Here is a 19,459-nt window from a genome sequence, read left to right as displayed (position 1 = left end):
TTTCTCATCCTCCCAAGATATTCGCCTAAACCATATGAAACTGACATTTCTGTAGAGCAAAAAGTACTCAAATATGAACAGTTTCTTGAAGTGTAACGTAAGAAATGTAACTGTTCTGTTAGACCTCAATGGGTCACAAAGGGACTAACTAGACAGTGAGTCATGTCCTCTAGCTTATGCCTTGTCCCATTGGGTACAGAATGTTCGCAGGTGCACTGTGCAAGTCTAATGACAGGTGGCAAAGGAGAATTCACATTCTTGCATTTCTTATTTAAAAGTATGATTGTGCTTTTCCCTTCTATCCCTCCCCAAAGGGACAACTACACACTTCAGATCAATCCCAATTCAGGCCTCTGTAATGAAGACCATTTGTCCTATTTCACTTTTATTGGAAGAGTTGCTGGTCTGGCAGTATTTCATGGGAAACTTCTAGATGGTAAGTTACTGACATGTCACAAAGGAACCAAAATGGGACATTGCTGTTTGTGGTTCCTTATTAGGCTTCATATCTTTCACATCACAATTTTAAGCAAAAGTTTCACTGATTTCTCTAGAATTCGATAAATTAGTTTTATGGTTTGCCTATAAAAGGTGCTTTTCCCTGGTGTCATCCTAATTTGAGCACTGAAGACATAGTGTCTACAGTTTCAAAAAAATTTTTTTTAACTGACAGTGTGAAGCACAGAACATTCTGTATTTGCACATTTTCTGCTATCCAGAGTAACTTTTTTTTTTTTTTTTAGCAAGAGGTAGATTTGGTGACAGATGGAAAAGCTAATTGAAAAGTTAATGAAAATGATCTCATCCACCCAATATCCTGCTATTGTTCTCTTTGTCCTCAGATTATTATTTTTTAATGTGAAGGGATTGTAAATAATTTCAAAGCAATGCTAGAAGTTAGTGAAGACCTTGACCCTGAGATCACTGCTTAAACAGATGGCACAAAAGAATCTCATTATTATTTAGAGCATATAAGTCAGGGAAGGAACTTCAAGGTAACCTCGGAGTTAGAAGTCAGACTTCTTCCCTGGCTGGATCCGTAGGCTGATTAATAGTAGACACCTCTTCTGGATTCCATTACTTCAGGAGTACTGACTGGAAGGGGGGATTACAGAAATCCATCAGTGAGGAAGTGGAGTCAGAAATATTTTTGAAGGAGGAACCTGGGTGGCTCAGTTGGTTAAACATCAGACTCTTGCTTTTGGCTCAGGTCATGATCTCAGGGTCATGAAATCGAGCCCCACAAAGGGCTCTGTGCTCAGTGAGGAGTCTGCTTTTCCTTCTCACTCTGCTTGTCCCCCTGTGAGTGTGCACATTCACTCTCTCTCTAATAAATAAATAAAATCTTTTTAAAAATCTATTTTGGGCGGGGCCTGGATGGCTCAGTGGTTGAGCATCTACCTTTGGCTCAGGTAGGTCCTTTGAGGTCCTTTGGCTCAGATCCCAGGGTCCTGGGATCAAGTCCCACATTGAGCTCCCCTCGAGGAGCCTGCTTCTCCCTCTGCCTGTGTCTCTGCCTCTCTCTGTGTCTCTCATGAATAAATAAAATCTATAAAAAAAATTTAAAAATTAAAATATCTATTTTTGAAGAATGTGGGCATAACACAGTTGAAGATAGAGAGCAGAGAGTAATATTTGAGGTCAAAATTATAATTACCATAGAAAATGAGGTTTTCTGAGTAATTATGTTAATTGTTTGTGGAACTTTAGCTATTCCAGTGAATAATTGATGGCCCCTCTGTACTTCTCCCTTTAATATATCTTCACTGGTAATTGCTAGCTGATTTTGATCCACTTATTTCATGTTTTATTTTTGGTGGGGAAAGTAAACATTTTTTTTCCTGATTAGAAAGAAACTGCACTCATTATTTATGTATTTTATATACACACACACACACACACACACACACACACACACAGTGGTGTGTGTGTGTGTATATAAACATATTTTAATTCTGCGACTTGGGAGTTACACCATAGATTATTTTAGCTTGTGTAGATCCATTTCAGCCTTCTTAAAGGTCTGTTTATTTACCTTCTGCCAAGTGAGAAGACATTCTTAGTTGCTGCAGAGAAATCTAGAAAGAAGATAAGATCTTGGCCTCAGTGAACTTCAGTTCTGTGGGAGGGGATGGGCGAATGGGTGAGGAGCAGAAGAATGGGGGCCTGTAGGAAGAGGGAGCATGGGAGGAGAAGGCAGCCTGGCAGGAGGGTCTGGGGAGTGGACCTGTGCCACACCTCGAGGGTGGGGTAGGAGTAGGCATTTAGGAGCTGGGGTCACTAGAGAGCCAAGGCTTTTGTGAGAGGAGGAGTGGAGAGAGGCAGGAACACAGCAGGGAGGAGGAGACTGCCACAGAGGGGAGAGCAGTGTGCCTGGGAATTCTGGAGTCGAGAACCAGAGGGCCCACAGGTGTGTAAGGCCAGAAGGGGAGCCCCACCTCCCCACCCCCCGCAGATCCTGTGCACTCCCCCTCCCCCGGAAGACAGCACAGCCTTCTGGGTGGTCACCCTTGTTCCCCTCTTGCCCCCTTCCTGATTGTCTCCCCATTACTGCCCAAGCAGTGATCCCCAAGTGCAGGTGAATTTTCACCTGGCTTTTCCAGGACACCCGATCCCCAGGCGGCAGCCTGACTCTCCAGCACCCCCTGTGGGCTGTGCTCTCCCCAGACCCCTCGCGGCCTGTCCTCGCCAGGGCTCCTTACCCTCTACTTCTCCTTTGTTCTCCCGCTCATGTGGCTTGTTTGAGCTGCAGACACCTGCTTGGCCTTCAAGAAGCTCTTTTTCCCTCCGTGCTGTACTCTCTCCCTTTCCTGAGCCCTGCCTTCCCCTAGGCCAGGCCTGGCCTCTCATCCAACCTGCGGGCAGCTTAGTTTTTTATTTCATGCTCTGATGCACAGCAATATCAAAGCTTTGAAACTAACCCCTGGTTTTCCACCATATCTTAGGTTTCTTCATTAGACCGTTTTACAAAATGATGTTGGGAAAGCAGATAACTCTGAATGACATGGAATCTGTGGTAAGTGAATATAGATCGCTCCCATGGGCGTCACGGGCCACCTTCAAGAGAGGTAGCTGAGACCACGCTGTAGTCGCAGTGATTTTTGTGGGTGTCGTCATTCGCTATGAACAGGGAACATTGATTTGTCCAAGGAGTTAATTGCTCTCCCTGGCTTTTATAATAAGTAAATCGTTGTTCACATTTCCTAGATTCGGTGGTGCTTGAGGTGGGCAGACACAGATCTCGGCCACCTAACTTAACCCAGAACTGGTTTAACCAAATTAAATCCGAGGGTCATGTGGGGATCTCACTGCAGCTCCTGCTCTCCATCGAAAACTAATAATACGATTGTTTAGAGATCCATCTGGTCTCCCTCTGTTTTTTGATCTCAAAAAATGGCAGGAGCACAGGCCAGAAAACAGACAAAGGGAGGGAAGAGCATTTACCATCACCCCAGATGTGGAAGTGACCAGTATGGTCCAGGGGACGGGATGAACTCAGTTAGAAAATGATGCCAGGAGACACACTCTGCAAAGTGATTCGGGCTTTCACATTGCATTCAACTTACTCATTTTATCCAGGTTCACCATTTTAGGGTTGAAAGGATTTTCTATACAAACGAAAATGAACTCTTCTCATAACGTATCTTTTGCTTCTGTTTTTCTTTTACTTTACCCATAGCCCCACACCATGGAGCTCCAGTCGAGCATGTGGGTGTTTGCCTGAGTGCCTGCGCACTCACAGGGCCATCAGGAAGCTCTTTGTCCCTTTGGGATATTTGCAGCTCTGCTTTCATATCCTGTCTCCTGATCAGAAAGCACCTGCATTGCCTTGGCCCTGGTGTAGTGTTGATGGTGTCTCTTATATAGTTGGGCATATGAGCCATGTTCTCATTGTCTACCAACATCAGTCGGGTTCCTGCTCATCATCTCTGCTAGGAACATAGACATTTCTTTTAAAGTCTAAATCTTATACCCACCTGTTGATGGTCGGTGCACACATTCTCTCTTGCCTTCCCAGAGCCTGTCCGGCCCATCCACAGTGGTGGAGCCTCCGGGCCTGCCCCAAGAGAGACGAGCCCAGGGCCTTGTGGCTTGTGTTCTGGCTTTGACACCAGAGCAACCTTCCTGTTTGCTTATGGGACTTGCAGAGAGCAACCAAAGCACAGGAAAGGGGTATAAAATCATTGGTATTTAAAGTAGAACATTTTCTGTCTTTCCTGTTTTCCTCTGATGTTTTCACCCTTAAAAGATAGGAAGTATATTGATCTCTCCATGTTCAACTTGATAAGTTATTACTGCCAAGCCAGGGCAGATTGCTTCCTCTACGCTTTACAGAAGGCAGGATTCAAGTCCAATCCCCTGTTAGTACCAAAACACTTTTTTGGTTTGGTTTGTGTTTTAAATTGAAGGAGAAGAGTAGGTTTGGAGCAGAGCAGGAAACCTATTAGTGACGAAGTAATTCTTGAGCATTCTGAAGGGAATTACGTTAGAAGGACTTAATTATTTGAAGAAGTCAAATGAGTTTGTATGTGGGGAGTTTGTATTTAATTTCTGTGTCATTTCTTTTAGGATAGTGAATATTACAACTCTTTGAAATGGATCTTGGAAAATGATCCTACTGAACTGGACCTCATGTTCTGTATCGATGAAGAAAACTTTGGGCAGGTACGTGCAGGCCTCCCCAGGATTCCCTCCTTGACATTTAGTCTTTGCTTCTTCGCAGAAGGGCTGTAACAGGACTCTGCTGGAAATTAAAACCACCTCTGAGAGCTTCACATGTTAATTAGCATCTCATTGTATCAGCACCTCCTTATCCTGCCAAGAAGCTAAGTTCTGATCACAACCCCCAAAGTTAGAGATCCTCAGTCCTCTAGGGCCTGAAGCCCATCTCCTTCATACCTAAAGCAAATCAGAATGTGAACATTTGGACCTTGGTTTTAGAATTTAAGTACTTCAAAAATAGCATGTTTACTTAGCGGTATAAGTACATGGGCTGGTTAGGTGATGTTGGGGGTGCCTTTAATGGTTCTGTGGTCACAGTGAAAACTGTCTTGTGGGGGGCTCAGCAGGCTTGGATTTTTCTAGCATTCCCTTCTGGCTCTGTGCCCACACTGTCATTAGGCTGAATTCACCATAAAGGTCAGTCTCAAAGATAAAATTGCCTGCTTGGAATTCTCATCACCATCCTAAAGTTCCTTAGAGTACGTTTGTCTTAAACCCAAAACTTTTAATTCATTTGTCCCTAATGATAACAGGGCTTTTCAGGCGGTCTGCTCATGGTGTTACCCAACCCTGCTACCTGCCCTTTCACAAAGCCCAAAGACAGTTCCCATCTCCCAGAGCAAATCTGCATGACCTTGAAATTAATGAGATCGTGGAGCCTGTCTGAAGGGTTGCCATATGGAAAATGAAACTGATCTTCCTTCTTGCTTCAGAGGTTATTAAAAGTGTTCTCCGCTATCAAAAAATACCTGTCGCTTTACATTGCAGTACTCAGTTGTATGGGTGAAGCTAGGAAATCCGGTGCCTGCCCTCTTGGGTTCACTGTCTTAGAAAACAAACACAGACGTGCAGTTTGTCTACTTAAAAATTCTTTGTTGACCCTCCTGTGACCTTCAGTCTGAAACCTTTTTTTTAAGCCTAGCTTATGACCTAGCACTGCCTACCTTTAGCCTTGTCTTTTGACCGCTCCATCTGCTCACCACAACAAGCATAGCGTCGTCCTATAACTTGTCCGCAGGGCCAGGTCCCTGTCTGGGGTCACCCTCTGCATTCCTGCTCCTTGTCATCTCCCCTCCCGTAACTCTCTCAGGCTGTCCCTTAATCATCTCCCACCTGCTATGTCCTGTGAGCCAACGTGGGTATTGCCTGCACTCAGCTGCTGCTGAGACCTACTGAAAGCTTATTGAGCAAATGAATGAATGGCACTAATCTAGGGGTTTTTTTTCTTCACCCTGTTAATAATGTTGTAACAGAAGCTCCAAGTGTGAGAAAACAAAATAGTTGCTGTGACTTCGTTTTTTAAGCTGGACCTATGTAAGGGTCTTAACTGCCAATTTTCAAAGGGTAACACATGGATAGTTCTCCTGGAACTGTGTCTTCCTTTCATTTTTAACACATGGAGAAAGGAGTAGAAATAAAGAACCAAGGAAGACTTAATATTGATCTTGTGTGTCGACTGCAAAAAAAAAAAAAAAAAACCTTATATCCACTTATAGAAAACCATATGACTAACAGCACAGTTCAGAAGACGTTAGCAATGCCAGTGCTGGAAGCAAATGAACTAGGAAAGCTTCCTTAGTCACAGTTAGATGGAACTGTTTCTGCCTAATAAATGACAACCAAACACAAGATGTTTGGATTTTTAAGTAGACCTCTAATAAAGATTTTGATGATCATTATAGTTCATATCAATTATTCATTAAAAAGAGTTCTCAGACCTCCTCATTTAGTGCTGTAGGCTCCTCTGCCTTTTGGATTGAATCAGGTAGAGTAATGTAGTAATCAAAACAGGCTCACAGGGGGAGTAAGAGAACAATTAGGTGCCCTGTTTGTTAAATTACTGCCTCCCCTTTTTAGAGAGCTAAGCTGATTAACAGGGAGCTAGTGTTATCTCTCTTGCATCCTGGGAAGAACTTTAGAGTAAATTAAGCAGCCACTTTCTGATCACATCTCCCATTTCCAGTCTGTCCCCAAGCCCTGTTCATTTTAACTCCTGGATACTTCTCAAATCCATCTGTTCTCCCTTCCCATTCTTCCAACACCCAAGTCTAAGCTACAGTCTTGTCTCATGGACTCCTAGCTGGGCTTTTATAGCCACCTTGGCCTCCTGTAATGGCAGAGTGGCCCAGCCTTTCAGGATGTAAGAATTGGCCTATCGTTCCTCTGCCAGAAACTTTGAAGGATAAAGATCCAGATCATTGATTGGCCCCATGAGGTCCCACATGGTCAGACCCCATCTGCCCTGTCTCCAGATGCATTTTGCATCACAGAGCTGCCCCTCTTGCTCTCTGGGTATGGTCTCACTGAACTTCTTGAACACTCCAAGTTCCTTCTGGCCTCAGGACCTTTGCTCATGCCATCCTATCTTTTGGGAACATACTGCCTCCCACCTGTGGTTAGACATCCCTTCCTCAAGGAGCTGGACCCTGACCCCAGGCCATAATACTTCAGAGTATGTCCATGTCTCCCTGTGGCATATAGCATGGATAACTGTGCATTTATTTGTATGACTAGGTGTTGGGCATTAAGTGCAGCCTGTTGGTGTCATCACTGGGTGTGCATCTCGCCACTACGCACGCACATGCACAGAGCCTGGTACTGGGGAGACACTCTCAACAGAGCAGTTGAGCCAGCGTGGGCATCCACTGATGTGCAAGCCTCTCCCCTCTTCCAGCCCTCTGCAAAACTGTTGACTGTGCATTGCCATTGACTTTAACCCAAGAGGAAGCTCAGGCCTCCCTCTGGCCAGAACGTTGTCATTTCTTCAATGGCATGGAGTTGCCACACATGGAGTGCACATGCAGCTGCCCTTCCTTGGTGCTATTAGCAGTGTTTTTTCAATTCTCAAAACATCAGACCATCAAGTTGGGTGGTGGCTGTCATTTCACAGAAAGAAACTCCAGCTGTGGTCATGATCGTGCAGTGTTTTCTTTCTGGTTGATGAGAATTTGGAGCTGCTGGTTTCTGGGGCCTCACTGTGAGTTGAGTGTCTCAGATGAATAGATTTCAATATTTGAACAGTCATCCTATGCTAAGCAGAAAGCATAAACCAGGCACTTGTGCACACATATGCACCCATACCCTGCAGGAGGAGGCACTTTCAGAGCTGTAATCAGTAGAAAGTCTTTATTGTCGGTTCAGATCAGCATCTGATCAGATTGCCTTGAAGACCAGAGAAGTGAGAACTCTTACAAACCTGTGCAATAGAGGGGTAAACAATGGGCTGCAGCCTGCAGGAAAATTCTTTAGGACCTTGCATATATTAGGTTAAGGCATGCATTCTCTGCTGGGGTGTTCACCCCCGAGGGGGTAAAAACTAGTTCTTGGAGAACAGAAAGGTCTCAGCTATTACAGTGGTTTGTGGTGTTCCTAGAAGGCCACAGTATGTACTCAAGTGTCCGGTGGATCTGTTTATTAAGATTTACTGGGAAGAAAAGGGCAGGGAGAGAGGAGGGGGCCTAAAAGAGCTCTTAAGGGGTGAAAATTTAAAAAAAAAATGCTAAGAAACTGCATTGGGGAAGGGAATGATGAAAGGCAGAAACTGGATGTAGGAAGGAAGGTGAGCAACCGGGCAAGGTTGTGGCTGCAGCTGGAAAGAACCAGACCAGGAGCCGACTGTGGAGGGGGCTCCGGGAATGTCAGAGGCTCTGGCTCCTCAAAGACCAGGTCAAGGAGCTAGAGAGATGACACCTGGAGGAGACTGCAGGAGAAGGGCAGGTTGGCTCAGCTGCCTCAGTACCATGGCTCACGTTCATGTCTGCTTGGAGAGGCTGGCGAGGATGAGGGAGGCCTAGCGCCTGATGCTCATCCCACAGGGATCGTGGGGCACGTGTCCTCTCAGCAGGTGGCTGCTGGCCCACAGCAAACAGCATCCAAGGTTGGGGCAGCAGGCAGCTGGACCTTGCTCTGTCCACGTCCAACTTACTTGATAGGATCCACACGATTCCTCGGCAAACTGCTCGGACACTGGACATAAGGCATCTCTGCAAGATCTGGGGGATGTTAAATCCGAAGTTGTAACCTGCCAAGAGGAGGGCCTAGTTCTGTGAGTCACATCTCCTCATAGCTTCCTCTGATCTAGTTCATAGTCTTTATGAAGAAGAGAGATAACATCATCCTCAGGCTAGTTGACTTAAATGGATTTTTCCAGAAGCACAGACGGAGCACCTCCTGGGTACAAGCACTGTGTTGGTGTCCTTCGTATTGGGTCCTTGAGCTCAGACACAAGACAATGATGACCCTGGCCCAGAAGCAGGTGTAACAGAGGAAGTACGTTTTCAGTGCAGTGGGGAGCCGTGGGGTGGCAGGAAGCCGCGCTCCGCCTCCCAATCGGTCTCCCTCTCAGCGAGGAAAGAGAGAGAGTAGCACCTGCCTCACGGGGACCATTATGTGAGCCCAGCACTGCACCTGGGCCACAGGCCGCTGTCTGTGTCTGGCCCTTGGCAGCCACTTTAAAACGTGGAATTGGAGCAGCTGCTGCCACCCATTCAAGATGTTTTCTGTGAGAAGCCCAAGCAGGATGGAGACGGACCCTTGAAAGCTTGAGCTGGGACACTGGTTGCCAGGCCCTGGGAGCAGGACCTGGAGCCTGCCCTGAGCACCCCCAGCCCGCCTCCCCGAGAGACCCGCAGTCAGGGTCAACCACAAAACTAGACGGCTGCCCACGGACGGCTTGCTTGACCTCCTTACTTAACTCAGAGAGTGGGGTCCCCCCCCCTTTTTTTTCTTTCAAAAACAATTGTATTCGTTTATCTGATGACAAAATACTAATAACGTCAGTAGTAAACATAAAGCCAGTACAATAAAAATACATAAAGGTCATCCGTGGTTCCTACCACCCAGAGAACATTCACGATTAAAATTTTGATTTCTGTCTTCCGGAATTACTCCCGGTAAGCACATGCACACAGGACTTTTTTATCTTTACAGAACGGAATTGTATGATGCGTACGCTTCTAACTTAATATACCCCAAGTGCCTTTCTGTGTCAGGAAATGTCGTGTGTACCATTCTGTGGCCCCCCGATTCCACGGGCAGCAGGACGATTGTAATCTTGGCATATACATCTTGTGCATCTGACCAGTTTTTCCGCTTGGAATAAATTCTAGAAGAGGAAGTATTACGACCAGGGATGCTGTGCATTACAATTTGATGCCCGTTGCCGAACTCTCTTCCCAAACGGTTGAAGCAATTAAGCCCCCACCAGCAGCGGAGGGAGGAACAGTGTCCCTGGCGTCGGCAATGCGGGCTCGCTGCCCCTCTGTCGTCGGGTGTGGCTCCGGGAGGCCCCCAGGTGCTCTCGTCCCCACAGCCCCCGGAACAGACTCAGGGTCGCGACCTGGGCTGCACGCCTCTCGGCCCCCAGAACTGGGCTCGTTTGGCGTGGATCCGACGGGGGACTCGGCCACCCAAAGGGAACGGCGTGACAGCCTCTGGGGAGGGAAAGGAAAAGCCATCGGGGGCTTGTTTAAAAATGCGGCGTATCAACAGATCCCGGCCGCGAACCTCCGAAGAGGTTTTACCCCAAGGAAGGCCCCACGTCCCCGGCGAAGCTGCCGCGCGTGGCCGTGACCGGGCAGGGGTGAGGGCAGCGCCTGGGAGCCGAGCAAGACGGTAACGAGGGACGTGCATCCGGAACCCACGTGGGGGGCGGCGAGGAGTTGAAGTGGCTCGTAGAGCGGCGATCTGTCCGGGGCGGAAAGGCCAGACCCCCTCACCCCCAGCCGCTGGAGGTCTCGGGGGCCCTGCTGTCCCCGGCCTGGGGGCCCAGGAGGCGCGGCACCGGCCGTCCGCTGCCCGAGCAGCACGTGTCCTCGCAGCCCCGAAGCCCTTCTCCCCCGTGACGGCGTGACCCTGAAACTTAGTCTGGAAAACCTCCCCCGCGGGCTGGTGTGCCCCCTGAAATAGTCACGCGGGGAAAAGACCGGAGGGGATCCCCGCAAAACATCCGTGCGGCTTTCTTCAAATAGATAGGAGGCTTGCGGGAGGGGGGGGGATTTTTTTCCTTTTTTTGTTTCATTAAAATTTCTACGAGAGTAGACTTTATTTTAAAAAAAAAAATGAGGGTCCCTCCCTCCCTTGGCTTCTGCTGGGTATCGCTTTCTAGGGCCGGCCTGAAGCACAGAAGGCCACGCTGGTTTTCAGCCACTTTGTTCCCAATCCTCGGTGGCCCTGCAGGAGGGAGCTTGTCCGGGGGGTGGGGGGGGGGGTCTGCACACACATAGGAGGCCAGGCTTCTCGGAACACCAGGTAAATCCATCCCTCAGCTTTGCTTTTGAAGCTGCCTTTTTTTTTTTTTTTTAAGTCCCTGCATTTTGCATTTTTGAAAGAAAATCCATGGGGCACCGGGTGGCTCAAAGAGTTGAGCATCTGACTCTTGGTTTCGGCCCAGGTTGTGATCTTGTGGGTCCTGGGATTGAGCCCCAAGTCTGCTTGAAGATTCTCTCCTTCAGCCCCTCTGCTGACGTACACATTCATATTCTCTCTCTCTCTCTCTCTCTCCCCCCCCCCCAAATAAATCTTTGGAAGAAACAAAGCCATGCATCTTTTTTTTTTTATGATTATAAAATCTAATTTTCAGAAACTAAGTGCATGAGAATCTGGATCTCTGTAGTCTTGATGAACATATCCTGTCTTTTCTATTAAGCATAATTTCTTGATAATAGATGCTCTTCTCCACTGTTGGTAATGTATGAAGAATAATTAAAACTCCTAAATAACTGCAAAATAATTCACCTTTGTTAACATCTTTAAATGTGTAACATCTCAACAATTTAAAATCTCATTAGATATTCTTTTGTATACAGAGCCCATTTGCTAGGAAATCTTTCTGAATGAATTTGGCTTATCTGCCTTCCGTAGTAAGACATTATTACTCCGTAATGTGGAAAATAACGTCATGATGGTGATCATTGTTTTATCTTTGCAATTACAGACCTATCAAGTGGATCTGAAGCCCAATGGGTCAGAAATAATGGTGACAAATGAAAACAAGAGAGAATATATTGAGTACGTATACACATATTTACAGCTTTTTCTCACTAAACTGAGCAGCCTGTTTGGTTTATGTCCCTTAATGAAACAAAACATCTCATGACTGTTGTGGTGGACATGCTCTCAACAATCTGAGTTCCTTTCTGGCTTGGGCTAATAGGAAGTCAAATTTTATTTTTTTTTAAGATTTATTTATTCATGAGAGACACAGAAACAGAGGCAGAGACACAGGCAGAGGGAGAAGCAAGCTCCTCACAGAGAGCCAGATGTGGGCGTCGATCCCAGGTCTCCAGGATCATGCCCTGAGTCCAAGGTATATGCTTAACCGCTGAGCCACCCAGGTGTCCCAGAAGTCAAATTTTAAGATGGAATGTTTGACTTGTAGCATATCTTCAGTGAGCTGCCTTACTTATAAAGGCGTCAAGAAAGGAGAAAAACGTGTACAGTATTAAGTAATACAGCAAACATGCTCTTAGAGTATGTGCTTATGTGTTCAAAAATGGAGATTTGCCGTATTGGAACATAGTGTCAACAACCAGTGGGGTAAAGTTAAGAATGACCAGAAATAAAATATTTCCTCTCTCTTCTGGCTTCTTTTTCCATAGTGAAAATAGAGGAAAATACTCAAAATGGCTAGGAAAATTCACACATGCAGACATAATGAGTTACTTCTGATGTTTATAATTTCTTAACCCAATCTCAGCCCCAGTTGGTGGAACAAAATGTTTAATCTTTGGGAAATCCAACTGTTAGGTAATCCTAGGGCATTTATACTAGCTAGAAGACTTTAGTCTGTTGGACACATTCCGTTTTCCTCTTTGGTACATATGTGTGCTTCAGGCACCCGACTAGGATCTCCCTCGCCAGCCCTGGCACAGGGATGAGGTCAGTGTAGCAGTGTTTGTTTTCTGGGTCCCAGTTTCTGCATCTTGCTGGTTGCCACAGCGGCCTGAGCTCCGTGTCTGCCCTCAGCGCTCTATTTCAACAAGCTGGTTCCCTCCTCTCTCAACGTAATTGGTCAGAGGACTTGAATTTGGAGAATCAGCCTAGAGTCTTGGCATCTTTTAGGGTCATCCACAGATAAAGACCTATCCCTCATTAGAGAGAAATGGAGAGTCTTAGAGCCTCTGCTTAGAGACGCTGACAGAGCACGCAGTCTTACATAGCGGACTTCTCCCCGCCTCACAAGTTAAAAGTTAGCTATGCCTAAAAACAAATAAGATACTATAGTTCTTACCTGTTCACATTGGTTGGCACACTTGTTCTGAATTTGGACAATCTGAGCAGGCAGGACACCACCTTGGCAGATGCCATTGTCTTCATTTGAAAGTATAGGCTTTGGGGCACCTGGATGGCTCAGTGGTTAAGCATCTGCCTTGGTCTCGGGGCATAATCCCGGGGCCCTGGGATCGAGTCCCACATTGAGCCTGCTTCTCCCTCTGCCTGTGTTTCTGTCTGTCTCTCTCGTCTCTCATGAATAAATAAAAAATAAAATCTTAAAAAAAAAGAAGAAGAACAAGAGAAAGTTCAGGCTTTGCGTGGATTTTTTAAAACACTGCCCCTGAGGGCGATGAGGGTCAGAAGACTGAGGGTTTGGATGTTGTGATACGTATTATACCTCATTCTTTGCACTTAATTCTTTGAGGTTACAAATTTGGTGGGGAGTGGGCTTAGAGTTTCAGCTGGCTTCAGTGGAGAGGAAAGGATGACTAAAGTCTCCACCTGCCCTTGACACACGGGTCCCCCTGGCGCAAGAATGCAGTGACGGTTGCCGGGTGCGGTGATGCCTCGTGTGGCTGGGACTCGGACCGTTGCCATAGTGGCACCTCCCAGGGGAGAGCCCTTTATGACAAGACCCTCGTGCCATTTCACGACAAAATGCCTTAGCTGGAGTCCAGCACGGATTTGCCTGGCATTGAATTCTGCTGTGCGCTAAAGATCGTAACAGAGAAAATGGTTTCAGTACATTTCTGTTAAAGAGGTCTTAGCATTAATCCTTCCAATTTTAGTATTAAAGGATTAGTGTTTTGCCGACAAGTTATGTGTCGTTGAAAACCAGTACACCGGATACTAGAGTGAAATGTGTCACAAAATGTACTGGATACTCCTTTTCAAAATCTATGTACATGTTTTTGCACAGGTGGATGTGTATATGTGTGCATTTACGTGTCTACAGGTACGATGCACCTGTGTATTCACACTCCGCGATTTTTTTTATGCCTTTTCTCCACGTTGTCACATTCGTATGCAAGTTTCGTAAACTGAGGCTTGATAGGGGGCATAAAATATTTTTGAAATCCTGAGGTTTTAGGTTTCCCAGCAACTCCTGAGAGAATTACTGAGTAAACCAGGCTCTGGACCCTGCCTTCTGTCCGCTGGTTGCGGGGGGTTCCTCTGCCTTCCCCTCAGTGGGTGAGAAGGCGGCGGGAGACAAAGGGCGCTCGTGGTGACAAGGATGGTTCAGCACTCTCTCGTTTCTCCCACAGCTTAGTCATCCAGTGGAGGTTTGTGAACAGGGTCCAGAAGCAGATGAACGCCTTCTTGGAGGTACGTGGTCTGCCCCCAGCAAGTTGAGAGGGGAGGGCTGTCCTCCCTGGGTGGGGGGAGCGGGGGGGGGGGTGGTGACCACCTGACCTGAGGTCAGGCCTGCTCAGCTCACACCTCCGCCCCGGCCCGGGGTCCTCAGCCACGCTTCTTTTGCTTGGTGTCTTTTGCTTGCTCTGCTTCTGCCTGAGTCCCTCGCAGACTTAGCTTCAGCGCAGGTCCACAGAAAACACATTTTCTTAGGCTGGGTTCTGTCTTCTACTGAGCCGTCTTGTGCCAGCTTTCCTCCCATTAGAGGGTGAAGCAGATGCTCCTCAGATCCAAATACTTAATGTCAGCAATGCTCCCAGGCCCCTGACAGAGCATGGGGGGGATTCATTATTTTTAAAAAGGGTTCCTTTTGGGGGCAACTGGGTGGCTTCGCCGGTGAAGCCTCTGCGTTCCATTCAGGTCATGATCCCAGGGTCCTGGGATCGAGACCTGTGTCAGGCTCCCTGCTCAGCGGAGAATCTGCTTCTCCCTCTCTCCCTCCCCCTCTCCCCCCCTCCCCCTCTCTCCCCTTCCCTCCCCCTCCCCCCTCCCTCCCCCTCCCCCCTCCCTCCCCCCTCCATCCCCCTCTCCCTCCCCCTCCTGCTCCCCCTCCCCCGCTCCCCCTCTCTCCCCCCTCCCTCCTCTCCCTTCCCCTCTCCCTCTCTCCCTGTCCCCCTTCCTCTCCACCTCCCCCTGCTCTCTCTTTCCCTCCTCCCTCCCCCCACCCCAAATAAATAAATTTTTTTTAAAAAAAGTTCATTTTGGGCAAAAGTAAAATTCCTTTTTAAGTCTTGGTAACGGGTTTAGTTATGTAAAGAGAACGTAGGAAGAAGCCCCAAGTGCACAGTATGAATTTCCACTGAACCAGTGCAGAGTTCTCATTAGGCAACGCTCTCCTCAGCTTGCCCCAGCTCGGTCACCTGCGGTAAAGCTCTAGGCCCAGCAGAACACTCAAAAATAATTCAGGGACTTAAAGCATGAAATGTGAGTTAGACTTGCAAGAGGACAGCAGGTTTTATACTTTGTTTGCATAAGAAACCCTGGAAGCAGGGTCCTGGCACCCCTGCCCCCACCACGGTGATCCCACTTTCAGAACCAGATACCTGCGAGGCCCAGCAGCACAGAGCATCTCACCTGACCTCCCAGGGTTCATGGTTCACTCGGGAGCTAGCACAGGCTCTCAGCACTCCTCTCTCCTCTACTGGGTCACACCGCCCCCTTATGTAGCTCACGTCTGTGCCTTCGGTACCTTATTTTTAAACATGTTCTCTTGCACATCCGTGGCTCACACGTTTTAGGACACACTGACTCATAGCTGTTTCATAAAATGGTTTTGGAATGCGCCTGCCTACAGTCATCCACATTTTCAGAGGGTTTCTGAGATTGCTCAGATACCTGAACCTTCTAGATTCTACTTTTCTAAATTTTTACCTTGTGACTATGCTGTTTTTATTAGAACTACAGTTACAGGATACCATCGCTTTTATATAAATCAGCAAAGAATGTGTTTTGTTCTGGCTATTTTTTCTGTAAAATTTGTCTCTTTCAAGGAAAGAGGGTATTTAAGGGGATTTTTTTTTTCTTTCAGGGATTCACAGAACTGCTTCCTATTGATTTGATTAAAATTTTCGATGAAAATGAGCTGGAGGTTTGTATTTTAAACATTTTCTGTAAAAGTAGATCTCTTTAAATGGTATCTTATTACTCTCTGGTCCTAATGTCCTAGGGAGTAAGCTTGGCTGGATTCTACTCTCTCTTATGGGGTGTGTTCATGGATTTTAGAGTAAGGAATAGTGAGCTTAGCCACCTGTACATTCCTCACCCAGGAGAGGGTCGTTCTGGACACACCAGGCAAATAGAGGCCCACTGAGCTGTGTTGGGTTCATGCCCAGGTGTACCAGGTAAGGAGAATTGCTTCTGATAGGGTCATGGTTGGGACACCAGTTGGGTGGCAGCCTGCTGCCTGCGAGGCTGGACTGGGTGAGGTCCCGCACCTCTGCTCCACACGGTGGTAGCTGAATGCGACCTTTGCCAGGAAGTGAGCACCAGGGGCCATAGAACAGACGCCTCTACGAACCTGACCTGGTTTATACTGAGTAAGGAACAACTTCAGAAGATGACAGGGTCGTAGCAGGAAGCAGTTTGTATTAGATTGTTTCAGCTTCTTCGTGTTGACCGAGATGAAAACTAGCAACTTAAAAAGCACAGGGATCTCTCACCCTTTGTTGTGTTGAGAGAAATAGGAGGAGGAAGGCTGTGTCTGGAGAAACTGTTACCCATTTGTCCGGGCCACGTATCCGATGAAGCATTTCTCATAGTCTAGCCTTCTGTTCATTTTTCTTGAAATAGAAACTTCAAGACAGATGGTGTCAAAATCCTGTAGTGTGAGTTCTTTGTTTGATAAGTGGGGAAACTGAGGCAGGGAGCAGGTAAGGGCCTCCCAGGTTTGGGCATAGTCAGGCCTAGGATCTGTTCTCAGGCTTCTGGTTTAGTTCTAGTTCTCCTTCCATTTTTCTTTGCTGCCTCTGCAGGAATACCATGCTGACTTTTCCCCAGGAATCCTTCCTGGTTTGGGGGTTAGGCGGTAAGAGGAGCCCTGAGACTCCATCACAGACCTGGTGGTCACTGCCTTAGTACAGGTCTGCATCCACACACCTCTGGACAGGAGCTGGCCGAGAGAGGAGCTCTGGCTGCCGTAGTGCACAAATTCTCCTGGGGGCTGGGGGTTAGTTCAGATGTTGAGACCTACAACATCTCAGAAGGGGAAATGGCTGGAGTAATGAGCAGCTGTAAACGCAGCACAAGAGCTCAGATTGGAAGGGTGGGCAGGACACAGGCGTGGAGTGGCATCTCCACCACGAGAGGCTGTGGCCTGAACACGCGTCAGAACTGGGTCCCCCTCCTTACCTGCGCTGCCTCTGTGACCTGAAGTGGCAGGAAAATGTCGTCCCCATCATGTGTTTTTAAGAGCTGCCAGTTTACCTGCTTTCCTCGTGACACAGTGCTGGTGTTGAGGAAAGGTTCCTCCCTCCATGGCTGATTCTTCTGTGTTCAGACATGCCCTGCTCACACCCGCTCATCTCCCTCCTAGTTGCTGATGTGCGGCCTTGGCGATGTGGACGTGAACGATTGGAGACAGCATTCTATTTACAAGAATGGCTACTGCCCCAACCACCCTGTCATTCAGTGGTTCTGGAAGGTAAGGCCTCGGCTGTCTGGGTGCTCCTCGGCCTGGGTTGGAAGTGAGGACCCTGTGCTGCCTCCCCGCAGTCCTGCCTCTGAGACCCAGGGCTCTGTGAGCGTCAGGACCCCTGGGGACAGCTGCCCCTCCCTGCCATTTTCCCGTAGCTCTAATGGGCAGCTCCTCCTGCGTAGGGTCCATCCTTAGCAAAGCACTTTCTCCTCCTTGACCACCTGACTAAAGTGGCTCTATTTGAAGAGCCCACCGAGGAGGATCAAGTAGGTAGTTGCATTCAGGAGTTAGAACCGCCCGCCAAAGCGTAACTAAGAATATGGGTGGCTTCTCGGGGTGAAACATGCTTTGGGGCAGACTTCTCCAAGATGCCATTTTGGGTCAGAAAATCATTTTCCGCATTGTATTGGTTCATTCCAACAAACATTTTGTGATCTTTATATCCTTCAGCCAAAGATGCAAATGAAATTTGATTTACTATCTTAGGGCCAGTGTTTGCTTTCTCTTGAGCTTTGGAGAGAAGTAAAATAGGAATGAGTTGAGTCCCAGGGAGAAACTATTAACTGCCTTCCAAAGAACAGTTTAAGGTGGGGGGTGAAAGGCTGATGACTCACAAAACTAAGAACTCCCATAACTTGTTTCAATTTCTGAACATTTACTATTAATACAATTCAAGCAGTAGCAGAAACAAGAGAGAAAATGTTAAAAACAGACTCTTCGGGCAGCCCGGGTGGCTCAGCGGCTTAGCACCGCCTTTGGCCCAGGGTGTGATCCTGGAAAGCCAGGATCGAGTCCTGCATCGGGTTCCCTGCATGGAGCCTGCTTCTCCCTCTGCCTGTGTCTCTGCCTCTCTCTCTCTCTCTCTCTCTCTCTCTCTCTCTCTCTCATGAATAAATAAATAAATAGAATCTTTAAAAAAAAAAAATCTTCAAAGCCCAGTCCACATGTCTGCTCGGTTCTTGTCGTAACTCAGATGTGCAGCATACACGGGGTATTTTTGAGGCCTATCCTGCCTCTGCTTTTCTCTCCTTTTATAAAACGTCATCTTCAGAGAATGTGTCTACAGCCGGAAACGTTGCCTCCTACCCTGGGTTCCCCTGGGGTTGGCGCTTCCCGGGCACTGGATCCTGTGCACGAACAGGCCCCCGGGAGCGCTGGCACGCCTCGCCCGCAGAAACAGGAGCTCGGTGCCATCAGAGTTTGCTTTGTATCTCGTTTCTTTTGACCCGTTGGCAGAAGAAGAAAGAGCCACGGTGATCTCTCGTTCCCTAAGATTACCCAGGCAGTGTCCTGGTGCCCATTAAAAAAGAGTCGGTCGCAGTCACCTGGCTGGGGCTTATGCTGCGGTTGTTCTGATGAAGTGTTGCGGGGCTGTCGCGTTAGGGCAGCGCAGTGACCCCCCTGCCCCCCTCCCCAGGCTGTGCTGCTCATGGACGCGGAGAAGCGGATCCGGCTACTGCAGTTCGTCACGGGGACGTCCCGGGTACCTATGAACGGATTCGCCGAACTTTATGGTGAGCGGGGTACTGTTAGGTTCCCTGCCCCTCCTGTGACCTTTCCCAACCCCCCCGACCCCCAAGACACGGGTGTCACCTGTAGGCCTCGCACAAGGACTGCAGTTGGGGAGGTGGCCTTGTGCTGCCACCAGGGCGCTTTGTGCTCTTACTTTTGGGGAGAGGAGGGAGGGAGGCTTGTGGTTTTGTGCAGAGAAAAGTGGGTCTTTTCTGTTTTCCTTGTCTTCTATTTTGGTGTGTCTCGGAGGACTCCGTACCCCCCAGGACACAGACTCCTTGTACGGTGCTCACCAAGATGCTAGGACCAACATCACTCTGTGCCCTGCGTGTTAGTGGTCGCGTCTCATTCCCCCGCACCCCAAAGTAGCGTTGTGTGGGTGCTGCAGGCCTCGGCTGGAAGGCTGCACTTCTGCGTCCCGTTTGCAGCGTCGTGGAGCCCATGCCCTGAGGCTGAGCGGGCCCC

At 48.0% G+C, this 19,459-nt stretch overlaps 1 protein-coding gene across 16 annotated transcripts in view; it reads left to right on the top strand.

The window, feature by feature from the left end:
- NEDD4L (NEDD4 like E3 ubiquitin protein ligase) overlaps positions 1–19,459 on the top strand; it is a 338,822-nt gene that overhangs the window by 309,419 nt on the left and 9,944 nt on the right. For all 16 annotated transcript variants that reach the window (XM_038525922.1, XM_038525918.1, XM_038525914.1 and 13 more), the window contains 8 exons: positions 315–436; positions 2,946–3,016; positions 4,570–4,665; positions 11,657–11,730; positions 14,202–14,262; positions 15,878–15,937; positions 17,381–17,488; positions 18,900–18,996. In XM_038525922.1, the coding sequence (XP_038381850.1) occupies positions 315–436; positions 2,946–3,016; positions 4,570–4,665; positions 11,657–11,730; positions 14,202–14,262; positions 15,878–15,937; positions 17,381–17,488; positions 18,900–18,996 (689 nt within the window). The remainder of the gene's footprint in view (positions 1–314; positions 437–2,945; positions 3,017–4,569; positions 4,666–11,656; positions 11,731–14,201; positions 14,263–15,877; positions 15,938–17,380; positions 17,489–18,899; positions 18,997–19,459) is intronic.

The sequence above is a fragment of the Canis lupus genome, chromosome 1 (genome assembly GCF_011100685.1).
Source record: "Canis lupus familiaris isolate Mischka breed German Shepherd chromosome 1, alternate assembly UU_Cfam_GSD_1.0, whole genome shotgun sequence".
NCBI lineage: Eukaryota > Metazoa > Chordata > Mammalia > Carnivora > Canidae > Canis > Canis lupus.
The sequence above is the reverse complement of the archived record's forward strand: the minus strand, read 5'-3'. Positions and strand labels throughout refer to the sequence as shown.